The 15,220-nt window shown below is 33.5% G+C and overlaps 1 protein-coding gene across 1 annotated transcript in view; it reads right to left on the minus strand.

The window, feature by feature from the left end:
* Positions 1-4,492: 4,492 nt before the first annotated feature.
* Positions 4,493-15,220, minus strand: part of LOC136035543 (electron transfer flavoprotein subunit alpha, mitochondrial-like) — a 30,178-nt gene continuing 19,450 nt past the window's right edge. Inside the window, exons 5-7 of the mRNA XM_065717396.1 lie at positions 10,895-11,110; positions 9,476-9,627; positions 4,493-4,777 (exon numbers count right to left, since the gene is read on the minus strand). Coding sequence (XP_065573468.1) covers positions 4,592-4,777; positions 9,476-9,627; positions 10,895-11,110 — 554 coding nt within the window. The 3' untranslated portion in view covers positions 4,493-4,591. The remainder of the gene's footprint in view (positions 4,778-9,475; positions 9,628-10,894; positions 11,111-15,220) is intronic.

The following is a 15,220-nucleotide window of genomic DNA, read 5'->3' on the forward strand; positions in this document are numbered from 1 at the left end:
CTATACGTATTATCTTATTGAAATTGCCGCCATCTATTGTAACTTAGTTACAAATACATTGTCATTAGAGTTGCCACCCCCTAGTGATTTATTACTATTCATAGTGATTTTTATGTGCCTTGTGATTTTCTTCTAGCTACTGATTTATAGTTATTTTTGTTCTAAAACTAGTGATTTTTCCTAAATCTAGCGATTTTTTTCAAAATATAGCTCGTAGAGAAATAATTCAATCGAGTAAATCATACAAGAAGCAAACAAAAAAAACAAAACAAAAACAGTTCCTATTATGTTCCAGATTAGCATTTATGCAAATATACCGCCTTTGAAACTTTTGATTTTCCACCATATGCTCATATTAGATATAGACCTCAGAGCGTTATTATCAAGATAATAGGGAAACTTAATAAATCGCTAAACTACGAAAATTTTCTATACTTCCTATTTTACAACATTTGCTTAGGTCGAATTTTGTCTTCATATTTATGGGGGGTTTTCTATATGATCTATCAGTTCTAAATTAAATTTGTTCTATTAAAATCTTTGAAAGTGGATTGAATGGTGTATTTGACTACACCCTCTACATCTGCAATTAGAACGGAAATGGAGTCATTGAAAAATAAAAAGATATACATAGATTAAATATAATTTTTTAATGAAAGAAGAAATCATAAAAAAAGAAAATAAAACTTACTGCTTTTTTACTAGGATTTGTAACATAGCTAAATAGATTAATTTGATCGTAGTTTGATCACTAATGTCGGTTGGGAGCAAAAGGGTGGGACTACTTTGAGAATTGTCTAATGGTTTTAGTCTTTACTACTAATATCTACTTGATACTCTAATAATTCTCAAAATTCTCTTATTTGTAATTAAAACGCTTAACAAGCACAGTTAACATTCTATTCTTTAAGTTCTTGGATGTATAGATAGATAGTTTATTTTAGCCAACCATCAGAACAACATCATGGCGGAGTATAAAGAAATAAAAGGAAAGAGAAAAAGGCGAAAAACAATTAGATTATATTCACTATATACATTCATAGCTCGTACATGACGTGCAACGGCAGGAAATCATAAAGGTGCTCAAGGGCACCTTTTCTAGCATTAGTTTCCTGTTCTGCCACAGCTTCATGGGGATTTGGAATTTGATGCTTATTCAAAAGAAACGAGTTTCTCTCGAATAGCGGTATGCGCATCAAAAACTTCAAATACCTACAGAACGCGGACCTAACTTTTAGTCTCTCTGTTTCTGTGAACCATTCCCAAAGCGGGGAAAGGTAAAGGACATGTGGTAATGCCACTGCTCTGTACATCCTCGCCAAAATTTGTCGATTGTAAGAATACTTCAGCGGGCTAGTTTAGCATAGCTCACTCGCAGGTTAGACACAAGGGTATCAAGGCAAAGAGTTCTTACAGTTTTCTTATCTCGGCCGTACGGAGGACCTAAATATTTGAGCGAAGAAGACGGTGCAATAATAGAACCATCTACGGATACAGTTGGTGCTAGTGCCTCTTGTTTCGCTGAGCTGAAAACCAGAAATACTATCATATCAAACAGTTTGTGGTAAAGACCTGTAGGAATGGAGCGACGATATTAACCGAAACTCTAGAAACGAAATTTGATATCAATTGTTATATCATCAGCTTATTATGTTTATTGCAAATATATAAGATTCATTAAGCTTAGTTTTACCCATAAAAGGCTAAGAAACTGTGAAAATTTACCTGAAAGAGGGAGGAAAAACCCACTATAAGTCAAAGAATTTTAATTAAAAATCAAATCATTTGATTTGCGTATCAGAGAAACCTACTGTAGCGGTTTCAAGCCCCTATCTGCAAAAATGTTGAATTTTGTACTTTCTGCCAGAAGAGAAATCACGGATGCGGGTTAATTTGTAGTTTTTTTTAGGGGCGATCGTATCGAACCAACGGTCCTAGAACATCGGGAGAGGGCTCATTTTAACGAAAATTAAAATTTCTAGTGTCTCTTTTATTTGAAAAAAGAGCAGGCAGATACTAGCCACCCTCCCACCTCCCTTTTTACGCCAAAAATTGTTTGATCAAAATTTTGAAATAACCATTTTGTTTAGCAAAGTTGATAGTTCCAAAACTATACACTTAGATTTAATATGACCCACCTAGGGCCTGATGATAGGTCCGGGGATGAAAGTATTCTAAGGATAACTTGCTAGGGATAATAAGGATAATGTACGATCTATGAAAATCAAGTTTCGTAGCCACAAAGACAAATAATAGGTGACAGAATGCATTGAACTTGCACAACTTAGGTTATATTTGTAAATTAGGGGATAGGGTAAAGTTAGGTTACTTTACACCCCCCCCCCTTAATGTGCAAATATATATCCCAAATTATATTATTATATAAAGTGAAGTACTATATTTTCATCATATTTTGGCCTATTCATTAGGATTAACATAGTTTTAATTCTTGGGTGTTTTCCGTATAATTAACAAATACCTCTTTTCTTATTAAAAAAGTAATAAGACCGATGCTTATATCAGAATTTCTGAAGGGTGGCATAAATTTTTTTCATGAAAATATAAAAGGGGCCGTTTTTTTAGGGCAGTAATTATACTAGCTCAATTAGAGTAAAAAGAAACTAGTTTCTATATTTTATGGAAAAAAAATTGAGGCGTTGAATCTACAAGGAAAAAGAAATTAAAAAGAAAAAGCAAATATTTCAATTAGATCACAGATAACCAATTTTTAGTGATCAGAGTATAGGCCAGTGGTACCAATTCTGGAAAATACATTGAGGAAAAAAGGATTTTGTTTTATTTTCTACACAAACATTTAAGAAGGCATTATTCAAAATTTCAAGGCTAATTTTCGCTTGTGAAAAAACAAAACATTAATCTAAAGGTATTTTTTTACATCTAGGGGGTAATTTTACTCCTTTCCTATAGATACGTCTATATAGAACATGGTAAAGAAACAAAACAATTATTAATTGCAATGATAAAGAGTATTATAATATTCCGCCAACACTCAAAAACTTTCAACTTGATCTCCCCAAGTCATTCCCGAGACGCTGATATCTCATTTTGATAGTCTCCATACTTAGAAGTCTTTCAATTTACGACCGTACCTTCCACCTAATTCAAAATTCGAGGTCCGCTTGATCCCTGAATACTGCCTGAGAGCTTCGACTTAGTTTTCGATCCTGACATATTGGAGATACGGTGTTTTGATAACCCGGCAACATATGTTATCTTTTGACTTACCTCGCTACTTCACTGGGAATATATTCTCAAATAGGGATTTATGATGCAAAAGGTGGATCGGATACAAAATTTCTAATATAAAACCAATCTATGAACAATAAACAAATTGCATAGTTTTGGACCGTTGTCCTTTGAGATCTGAGCATTATTGATTTTTAACATCGAAGATTTTTACCTCAAAACTGATTTGCCTTTAAACTATTCTTCCAGTCTTGCTTATAGAACTCGGTATGTCGCTGCTTTCTTAGTAGTTAAGACTTGGGGTGGGGTACAAGTTCAGTTTTACATCACGAGTAAATTAAATTAAAGCTAATCTAGAGCGCATCTCAGGCACAAATCCAGTTAGACTATACATACAATATACTGTTTCGAAAATATTCAAATTTTACACTGTATATTTTTCTTCTGCGAGCTTCACTGACCTAATACCCTATTGTTACCTCCTATTTTTCTGCCGAATGTTTAGTACCACTATCTGTTCAAAATATCGCTGTTTTCTCCCTCAAAAGAAGTTTTTATTTCCTTTAAATCCTTATTTACGACCTCTTAATTTGGCCCCGGATGTCGGCAAACGTACAGTTTTTGGCAGCCTGTCCCCTGCAAGAAAATAGGCTGACATTTGTAACGTTTCCTTAACCACAACCCTAGATGGTGGTGCACCACCCGGTAGAGATCAAATGTCTCTCATTTTTTTAAAAATAAAAGTTAACAGACTTTTCGTCTAATTAGCATAAAGTCTTTAGCCATGACAGTCCATGAACTACACTGAAATATTTCAACTGAGTTTTAAAAGAGAGTAAAAAAATACTACTAGAAAGTTGAAGCTGAAAAAATAAATTCCATTTCTGAGGAATTGTTCGATTATAGAATCGATGAATATTCCTGATTACGTTTTATAAACCATATTCAAATATTCAATTCGGCCGCTGAAAAATAAACCTGCAAAAAAAAGAAAAAAAAGAAGAAAAATAGCCTAGAGGTTGAAGTCAAAAATACTAAGTTATTGATGAACGGCTATCATGTTATCTAGTATAAAAGCTTGAGAAGGTATGTTGTTTTAAAGTAAATATAAATCCGTAGGTATCTAAATATCTTCAAATTCAAATACCTTAATTTTTGGTGTTCATACTTCGCTACACCCGCGATGTCAAAGTCATTTCTCACCATAAAAAAAAAAAAAAAAAAAAAAAATTAATGGAAAGTAAGTTCTTTCAGAGAACAAAACAGCTTGAGCGAAAAACAAAAATAAAACCAACGGTTTATTAGTTACGATAATATATGAACAAATGACTCAAATCTGAGCCAACACGACAGAAATATAATGATAAGAAAGTACATGAAAGCTTTATTTCTTAGACAATTTCTCCGTCATCTCTGGAACGGCTTTGAAGAGGTCGGCAACCAGCCCAAGATCAGCAACCTGGAAGATGGGCGCTTCCGGGTCCTTGTTGATTGCAACAATTGTTTTTGAGTCTTTCATTCCAGCTAAATGTTGGATAGCACCAGATATACCAACAGCTATGTACAGTTCCTGTGAAAGAATAACTAGATTTATTTTCTTTTTCAAAAACGGACATACAAAATTCTCAAGTCACATTATTCGTTAAGCAAAAGCTAAAATTGGTTATTTTATTCTCAGAACAAACTAAGCACAAAACAAATGCAAATTCGTTCATTAAATGGCTAGTTTTTACGGAAAAAAAACTCGCAGCCTTCCAAAAGACTAGGAGGGAATTTAGGAGCCTAGCCTGACAGAATTATGAAAAAGTACCCAGTTTTCATACGATTTACCTGTTGTTTTGTTTGTAGTGTGGCTGAAATTCACTCGCAGACTAGGAACCAGTTCAAAGAGAAAAGTTCGTCTGGATTCAGTCTCCCTATACCATAAAATATAGAGTCTAAAGTTTTCTCTACATTTGCATCTATACTTCGTGTACTTCCCTCTTCTTTTATTTTTTGTGGGCTTTATTGACGAACAATTTAATACAGAGCTTATTTGCTTTTCTTTTCTTGAAACTAGGTCAGAATGAGCAGGAAAATTCTCGCTCATGTACAATTTACTCCTATGTTAATCGGAAAACAGTTTTTCCATAAGGTTCTTCCCCTACTAATAAAATTATCAAGCTTTTTATGATATTTCTGTTTTTTAATTTTGAAATACAACAGCTGCCATCCACTGGATCAAATTGAAACCACACGTCAAATCCAGAAGACGTGAAATTAAGCAAAAGTTTAATTTCATTGTTTTTTTGTACGGACAAAGTGTGGAACTATATTCAAAGTCGCATCACATACAAATGCCACTGAGCTAAACTGCATACAAAAACAGACAATTTCGAAATTTACAATAATTACCATCTCTTCAGCTTGAGTGTTTTCCCGATTGACTAAAGACACTCACCAGTGAATTTAAAGAAAAACAGGCTATACTTAATTTCCGGGGTTGAAATAATTATGAGCCACATTTTTGGTATTTAAACTACTAAGATCAAATCCTCTCAAAATAAAAAATGGACTTCAGGCTTATCAGAGAACTAGCCATTTAAAACTGTAGCAATTAAACTTATTTCTTCTGTGGTTAGAAAAACGACTTTGATGAGACAATCACCAACGTCCTCTGTTATTAGTGGAATAACGATAACACAATTCCTTATTAAAAGATGATTGCCAGGTCAATATCATAAAAGGTGATCATGAATATGATAAACCCAATTAGGTTGGTGACATCTCTACGATAATTCCCTTTTGTAACAAGGAGTAATAATTGGGTTTACTTTCTTTTTTATTCTTTTGTTTATAGCTGACTTACACTTTCACATTAAGAATGTTTTCTCATATGTACCTGCATTATCATCTAGAATTTTTTATTCTTTCTTATTTATTTTATTTTTACTTTCTTTTGTTTATAGTTTACTTACACTTTCACATTAAGAATGTTTTCTTATATGGTCCTGCAATATCATCTAGAATGTTTTATTCTCACTTTTTATTTTTTTTTTTACTTACTTTTTTATTCTTTCATAGAATAAAAACAGCTTACTTACACTTTCACCTTAAGAATGTTTTCTTATATGGTCCTGCATTATAATCTAGGATTCTAACCGCTCTAAGATGATTGGCAACGATTGGCAACGATCTCGAGGGAGACCACGCATCAGATGGGTTGATATAATAAAACAACACCTCCTCAGCCACAGTATCAATTCAAAGGAGGCCCCATCCCTAGCCATGGACAGAGCCGCTTAGAAAAGACTGACGATGATGTCAATCAGTTTGTTTGCTTAATAAATGTTTACAAAGTGATATTATAATCAAAATAAAATTATTTGTCACAAGAAAAGACGTTATAGGAATTGAATTTTCACCTATTTGAAAACAGATTCACGCTCAGCGGATTTAAGATTTCCTGAAAAAACAACAACAACAACAACTCTTAAATACCCCTAATTTGCTGTATAAGCCTTAAAAACAGCAACAGATTGGAGCTGATAGCAAAAATAAAAAAAAAAAACTTGAGCAGCTTCGCCTGGAAAAGCCTTAATGAAATCATGGCTCAATTCTCGAATTGAGTGCAGCCACGAATACGTAGGGCACTAAACTATTAAGATTACATAAAACCATTCATACCACTTATTATTATCAGTTTTCTAAGGAAAAGTTAATAATTTAATGACATATTAATGCATCACGTAATAATCAATGCAATAATACATATTGCGTAGCATTTCAAGGAATCCTTAAAGAAAAAGATTCTTCAAGGGCATATGAAACCTCGAATTTAGAGGATATTTTACCTAACTTTATATTATTGTAACTAATATGAATAATTTTCACAGTCCCTCTCAGCTTTGCCTACATTGGGTCAGATTTATCATCTTTGTCCCCCCCCCTTTACCCTCCTCTTCAAACCAGTGGTGGTTCTAAACCTGGGAAGGGGTAGGACAGCTCCCCCTCCCTAGTTTTCTGACATCTTACAATATTTTTTTTATATATTTGTATACTCCTATTAAGGTACTTAATTGATTAAAAATTCTCGCAATTGTGATTTTTGCATACCTTGCCCTCCCCCGTTTTATGAAGTCTAAAACCGTTACTGCTTTAAACTTATAAGCATTGTTTCACATGCTACCATTAACACCATTAACAACCATTAACAACCATTAATTAACCATTAACAACCATTGTTAATGGTTATGAACACTCTTCAAAATTCTGGTCTTCTTTCCTTAAATTATCCTTAAATTCTCGCCCCATTTCTTTGATCCTAACCCTTCAAAAAATTTCTTTGTCCTCCTGTAAGTTGCTTGGCGTCAAAATTTCTTTATATTTAAAATAGGATACAAATATAATAAATATCATCCAAGAGCTAATGCGTCTATCTCCCTCCTTAACCTCTTAAATAAATTTAGCTTCACCTCTCATTCTTTTAGGATTTGAACTTTCTTCGTCCGCCCTCATCTTGTACATCCTTGTTCTGTTTGGCAACCCTGCATCTTCCAATCAACCCCGATCAAAAGAATCAGATAAAATCAACCCCATTCAAAAAAGCCCTGCCAATAATTTCAAAGAAGGTGAGGTTCCATAGCCTCTTCTTCTTCTTCTTCTTCAAAAAAAAAAAACAAAAACAAAAAATAAACAAGGTTAGTAACGCTTCCATGCAGGATAGTTACGCTGAATTTAGGAGGAGTTCGTCCCCTCCTCAATACCTTGCTCTTTACGCTAAAGTATTTTTAGTAACTTCAAAAGAGATATTTATTCTAATTAAACGGCCTTTGTGATTCAGGGGTCATTCCTAAAGACTTGGAACACAATTTGAACAATACTGTACCGTTTTTCAGAAAAATGCGGTAACAATCCCTCCCACGGAAAATATTTTCCCAAAAGACAACCCCACCCAGATTCCGCCGTTGTCAGGTTGTGTGAGAGCCAGTTTTTACCCTTTCCCTCGTTTTATGCTTTACCTCCAGATACGAAAAAAATCATCCCCTTCATTATGGAAAAAAATTGATAGGTCGATATACCCCGAAAAAGAGAAACGTTCCGGTAGTTTGCCTTTTTTCATTAAGTTCTTTCTTTTCATCTTCACTTATTTTTAGCCTTAGCGACTTAGTCTTCTTAACATTAATTTTCAGACCTATTCTAGCACCCTAAACTCGCAAAACCTCTATAAGTTCATTCATTTAGCTCATACTTTCATCTAGGATGCTCAAATCATTAGCATAATCTAAGTCCAGGAAAGTTTTTCCTCCGTATTTGATTCCGTGTCCTCCCATTGCTTTTTCTGTGCTCCTTAAGACAAAGTACATACAAATGACCCATACAATAGGGATAGGACACCGCCCTACTTAACTCCTGACTCAATGTAAAACAGCTTCTAATCTCATTTCCTACCTTAACCTACCTAACTAACTTAAAACAATTACGGGAACGAAAATTTTTCCTTCTGCAATATCCACATTACAATAGCTAATGCAGTAATACCCATACTCGCTATCACGCCTAGAAGTCCCCCATACTCAGAAAATTACCGAAACTGTTTACGAAGCTCTTCTCAAATGTAGCATCCAATGGTAATATAGAACAGTATTTTTTTATTATTTCGTAAGTGTTAGCATGTCAATTACGATCTTTAGGCCTGACAGCAGCGAAATATTAATAAATGTTACATTATTTTAGATATTTAGTCATTAATAAAACAGTTTCGGGAGCGATAATTTTTTCATTTGCAATATCCACATTGCAATAGTTAATGCAATATTACCTATAGTCAATAACTTCGAAGACCACACTGCCTTTCCATGACGAAAGTAAAACAGTTCAAAATAGGGATGATACCTTTTTATTAACAGTGAACAGATATAAAATTTTACAGGATATTTCGAACACATATACAGTGTTCATCATCAGCAGTAAAACAGTTTTACTGCTGATGATGAACACTGTATATGTGTTCGAAATATCCAGTTAAATTTTATATCTGTTCACTGTCAATAAAAAGGTCTCATCCCTATTTTGAAACTGTTTTACTTTCGTAATTACCTATAGTCGCAATCACGCCTAAAGGTTCTATCTTACATTTTCAATTCTGACAAAATTACCGAAACTGTTTACAAAGCTGTACTCAAATGGAGGATTTAAAGAGTAATATAGAACAGTTTAATTATTTATTTAAAATTATTTATTTTAGCTAGTAATTTAGTTAAATCATTATTATTGACAAAAAACTTACGGGAGCGATAATTTTTCCTGTCTGGCCAATTTGCAGATCATTTGTAACAAAGCCTGCATCGACAGCAGCCCGTGATGCCCCGACGGCAGCGTTCATAGTATCAGCAAGGTCGTAGAGCATCTTAAAATTTTCCCCATTTTTCAATCCACGACCTTAAGCAGAATAATGAATATGAAACAAACAGAATATGACATGATATATTTATTTAACCTTAACAACAATTTACATACAAAAACAATATAATTCACCAAAAACCAAACGGTTGACGTGGAGTGAATCAAGTAAATAACACTTACTTATCACAATTAAATTCACTATCATAGGATAATGATGATAGAAGGTAATAAGCTAACCTAAGCTATGGATGTCAGGTGATTGATTTTTCTTCTAACGATAATTTCGACAGGACCTGTGCTCCGACAGGAATTAACCTGATGATGACAGGCACAAGTCCTGTCGAAATTATCGTTAGAAGAAAAATCAATCACCTGACATCCATAGCTTAGGTAAGCTTATTACCTTCTATCATCATTATGTATGAAAGTCAGGCTGGCCTTAGAGAATATATTACTATCATAAGATAGAAAGAAACATAGAAAAGAGAAAATCTAAAACCTTAATAAATCAGAGCATTTCAATTCTTTATATCGATCGATTTGTTTCATTAAGGAGACGATTCAAAGAAACCAACCTTAGACATCAGCGTTCCCCAAAGGTGTCAAACAAAATTATAAGCAGTTTCAGGCAAGATTTTTTTTTTTTACTGGACTCTCATCGTCTATGAAAAAAAACTCAAGGGCAATGAAATCATAATTTAGTTGTTGAATTTTATAATACTTCAAAGTAATCCAGTCACTATTGAGTTAAGATAGGGCGTACATTAAACATCAAATAGAAGTAAAAAAATTTCCAAAATTTTAATTACAACACTTTCACTATATTCATAGAAATGTGGAGAAGAACCAACCCTCAGGAAATGACATTTATACAATGGCGTTAATATAATGAAGAAATGTAGAATGTAGAATGTAGTTTTGAAACCAGTTTTGTTGGCTACGAGCCAGTTTACCAGTTAAAATGGCATCTTAAAATAAGTATTTTATTATTAATGCACCACTAGTTTTACCTCAACGATCTATAAATCTCGAAGTATACTGATTCCTTGCTTGATTATTTTCGTTAATAAATTTTGTTTCAATTTCATTAATAAATATATAAAAATATATTTATAATAAATATATACAAATTAATATCCAATATCTCTATTAATATCTCTAATCTCGAAGTCTAATAATTCCTTTTCTCATTATTACCATTAATAAATTTTTTCTCAATCTCATTACTTGTTTCATTAATAAATATATGAAATATATTTATAATAAATAGTAATATATTTTATAGGATGGCTACATTACATACCTCCACTGACCACAACTTTTGCACCGCCAAGCTCCGGCCTATCAGACTTAGTGAGCTCTTGTCCAAGGAATTCTGAAATATCTGTAGGGATCTCAGGCTTTTGCAATGCTTCAGTCTGGGCGTCTCCACCATCGAGTGTAGCAGCTGGAAAAGTAGTTGCCCGAACTGTCAGTATCTTAGGATTGTCCAGTGATTTTAAGGTCATTACAGCGTTACCTGAAAAAGGTTTATATATATATATATATATATATATATATATATATATATATATATATATATATATATATATATATATATATATATATATATATATATATATATATATATATATATATATATATATATATATATGAAATGGTGATTTTCAGCCGCCTTATCCTTATAGAGCCCTTAAAATGTCTAAGTCTCAAAAAACTCTGTACGATACGGACATTGTGCAAAACCCTAATCAAGGAGACTGAACCTATTGCACAAAAAACAACATAAGCAAAAACAAAATAGGTAAATCAACACAATATATTCATAACGAGTTGAAATAAGCTTAAGGCTCCTGAATCGAATATTAAGGCTTTTGTTCCAGGCAACGTAAGAAACCGGAAAACTGAGCGGCTTCTTGCAGAAAGCAGTGAGCATTGTTCTTCAATCTGAAAAGGACCCTGCCACCCTGGACATTTCTAACCATGGTCGAAGGGAGCTAAGTCATATAGCACATTATGTTTTTTTGTGTTTTCATCTCATTATTAGCATTATCGGTACTTGTCTGTTACAGCAACAACACTTGAGTTCTTCATCAAACAGTTCGTGGTAACGAACTGTAGTAAGGAGCGATCCGGCTCAATAGTAACCAAAACTCTAAAAAATTTAATTTTGATATCAATAGCTACATCAAAAGAATCGCATTTTAATGCTGATTTTAAATATATAAGTTTCATCAAGTTTAGTCTTAGCTATCAAAAGTTACGAGCCTGAGAAAATTTGCCTTATTTAGGAAAATAGGGGGAAACACCCCCTAAAAGTCGTAGGATCTTAACGAAAATGACACCATCAGATTCATCGTATCAGAGAACCCTACTGTAGAAGTTTCAAGCTCCTATCTACAAAAATGTGAAATTTTGCATTTTTTGCCCGAAGACAAATCACGGGTGCGTGTTTATTTGTTTGTTTGTTTTTTTTTTCCCAGGGGTCACTGTATCGACCAAGTGGTCCTAGAATGTCGCAAGAGGGCTCATTCTAAAGGAAATGAAAAGTTCTAGTGCCCTTTTTAAGTGACCAAAAAAATTGGAGGGCATCTAGGCCCCCTCCCACGCTCATTTTTTTCCAAAAGTCAACGGATCAAAATTTTGAGATAGCCATTTTGTTTAGCATAGTCGAAAATCATAATAACTATGTTTTTGGGGATGACTTGCTCCCCCACAGCCCCTGGGGGAGGGGTTGCAAGTTACAAGCTTCAACCAGTGTTTACATATAATAATGGTTATTGGAAAGTGTACAGACGTTTTCAGGGGGATTTTTTTGGTTTTGGGGGTAGGGTTGAGGGAGGGGGCTATGTGGGAGGATCTTTCCTTGGAGAAATATGCCATGGGGGAAAAAAATTCAATGAAAAGGGCGCAGGACGAATCTGGTCACGTTAGAAAAAAATGTCAAATTAAGAGCTTAATATACAATGCTAGGTGTTCGGAGCCTCTCTATTATGGAGTATAATTTGAAAATAACACAACTATACGAGCGATAAAACATGTATACCACAACCATAACTCAACTAACGAAAGAACTGCTAAGAGATAACACAACTATAAAGCGAAAACAGGTGAAAACTAACGGGAAAATAAACGAACTAAGAGGTGGAAGGGGCCCAGAGAAAAAATATAATCCTTTTTCAATTTTGAGCCTAACTTCCGCAAAGGAGTAATAATGTCAGAAGCCCCGAAATACCGAATTATTTTCTTTTCAAACACTTCGTGGTAAGGAACTGTAGTAAGGGGCGACCCGGCTCAATAGTAAACGAAACTCTAAAAAACGGAATTTTGATGCTAAAAGATACATCAAAAGATTCGAATTTTTACGCTGATTCTAAATATTAAGTTTCAATTAATTTAGTCTTTGTCATCAAAAGTTACGAGCCTGAGAAAATTTGCCCTATTTTGGAAAAAAGGGGGAAACATCCATTAAAAGTCACAGAATCTTAACGAAAATCACACTATCGCATTCGGTATATCAGAGAACTCTATAGCAAAAATTTCAAGCTCCTATCTAAAAAATGTGGAATTTTGTATTTTTTGCCAGAAGACAAATCACGGGTGCGTGTTTATTTATTTATTTATTTTTTTTTTTCCCAGGGGTCATCTTATCGACCAAGTGGTCCTAGGATGTCGCGAGAGGGCTCATTCTAACGGAAATGAAAAGTTCTAGTGCCCTTTTTAAGTGACCAAAAAATTGGAGGGCAAATAGGCCCCCTCCCATGCTCATTTTTTTCCAAAAGTCAACATATTAAAATTTTAAGATAGCCATTTTGTTCAACATAGTCGAAAACCATAATAACTATTTCTTTGGGAATGACTTACTCCCCCACAATCCCTGAGGGAGGGGCTGCAAGTTACAAACTTTGACCAGTGTTTACATATAGTAATGGTTATTGGGAAGTGTACAGACGTTTTCATGGGGATTTTTTGGTTTGGGGGGTGGGGTTGATGGGAGAGGGCTTTGTGGGAGGATCTTTCCTTTGAGGAATATGTCACGGGGGAAGAAAAATTCAATGAAAAGGGCGCAGGATTTTCTAGCATTACTATAAAAAAAAACAATGAAAAAATAAACATGAAAACGTTTTTTCAAATGAAAGTAAGGAATAGCATTGAAATTTAAAACGAACAGAGATTATTACGCATATGAGGGGTTCTAAAAATACTTTAGCATAAAGAGCGAGGTATTTAGGAGGAGATAGATACCTCGCTCTTGATGCTAAAATATTTTTAGTGATTTCAACTATTTATTCTACGGCCTTTTTGATTCAGGGGTCATTCTTAAAGAATTGGGACAAAACTTACGATTTAGTGTAAAGAGCGAGGTATTAACGAGGGTACAAACCCCCTCGTACACATAATAAAAATATAAGAATATAAAAGTTTGTTACGTAAGTTAATTCTTAAGTTACGCATATTTTTTACTAATAAAAACGTTCGTTGAATATTAAAAGTTCTAGTAGCCTTTTTAAGTAACCGAAAAATTGGAGGGCCATTTAGCCAAAAAAAATTAATATACTAATTTCATTTCAATAATTTATGTGCGGAGAGCCAAAATCAAACATGCATTAATTCAAAAACGTTCAGAAATTAAATAAAAAAAAACTAGTTTTTTTAACTGAAAGTAAGGAGCGACATTAAAACTTAAAACGAACAGAAATTACTCCGTATATGAAATGGGTTGTCCCCTCCGCAGTCCCACGCTCTTTACGCTAAAGTTTTTAATTGTTTTAAAAAGTAGAATTGTGGCAAAGAGTCAAACTTTAGCGTAAAGAGCGTGGGACTGCGGAGGGGACAACCCATTTCATATACGGAGTAATTTCTGTTCGTTTTAAGTTTTAATGTCGCTCCTTACTTTCAGTTAAAAAAACTAGTTTTTTTATATTTAATCTAAGTAGAACCGGTATCTCTGACGCTCAATCTCAATGAAATATACCAAAATATGGTGAAAATATAATACTTTATTAACAAAATTATGGAAGCTAAACAAACAAATTTTCATTTTAGCATCCATGGTCAGAAACTATCCTCTATTAATACAGATCGCAAACTAAATGAATTTCATACATGCAGAAAAAAACGGTTCTACTTTGCTAATTCTTCCTCTAAAAATTAGAATAAAATTAATTAAATTCTAAAAATTTAAATTCTAACTAATTCTAAAAATTAGTTAGTTCTTCCTCTAAAAGTTAGAGGAAGAACCAAATGTTGCAGCTATAACAGATAAGTACAGCATTATCATTTAATATTAAAAAAACTTGGAATATAAGACAAAAATTCATACAATGTTGGAAGGGCCTCACCAAATTCACGCATATACAGATTCAGTATTCAATAGACCTATTTTTTTTTTTTTTTTTTTTTTTTTTTTTTTTTTTTTTTTTTTTTTTTTTTTACATGTATTTTAGGTGATGCAGCAAACTTAAAAGCTTTCCTAGCAAATTGTGATTATGAAGCTTGTACAATATGTACAAAGGAATAAGATCGATGAACCAAGCCTTTATAAAATAAAAACAGAGATACATCTTTCACACTGAGCAAAATAGTAGTGGGCCTTCTGAACGGAATCACTCTTAATAAATAAAATCCA

This window comes from Artemia franciscana, chromosome 14 (genome assembly GCF_032884065.1).
Source record: "Artemia franciscana chromosome 14, ASM3288406v1, whole genome shotgun sequence".
NCBI classification, from domain to species: domain Eukaryota; kingdom Metazoa; phylum Arthropoda; class Branchiopoda; order Anostraca; family Artemiidae; genus Artemia; species Artemia franciscana.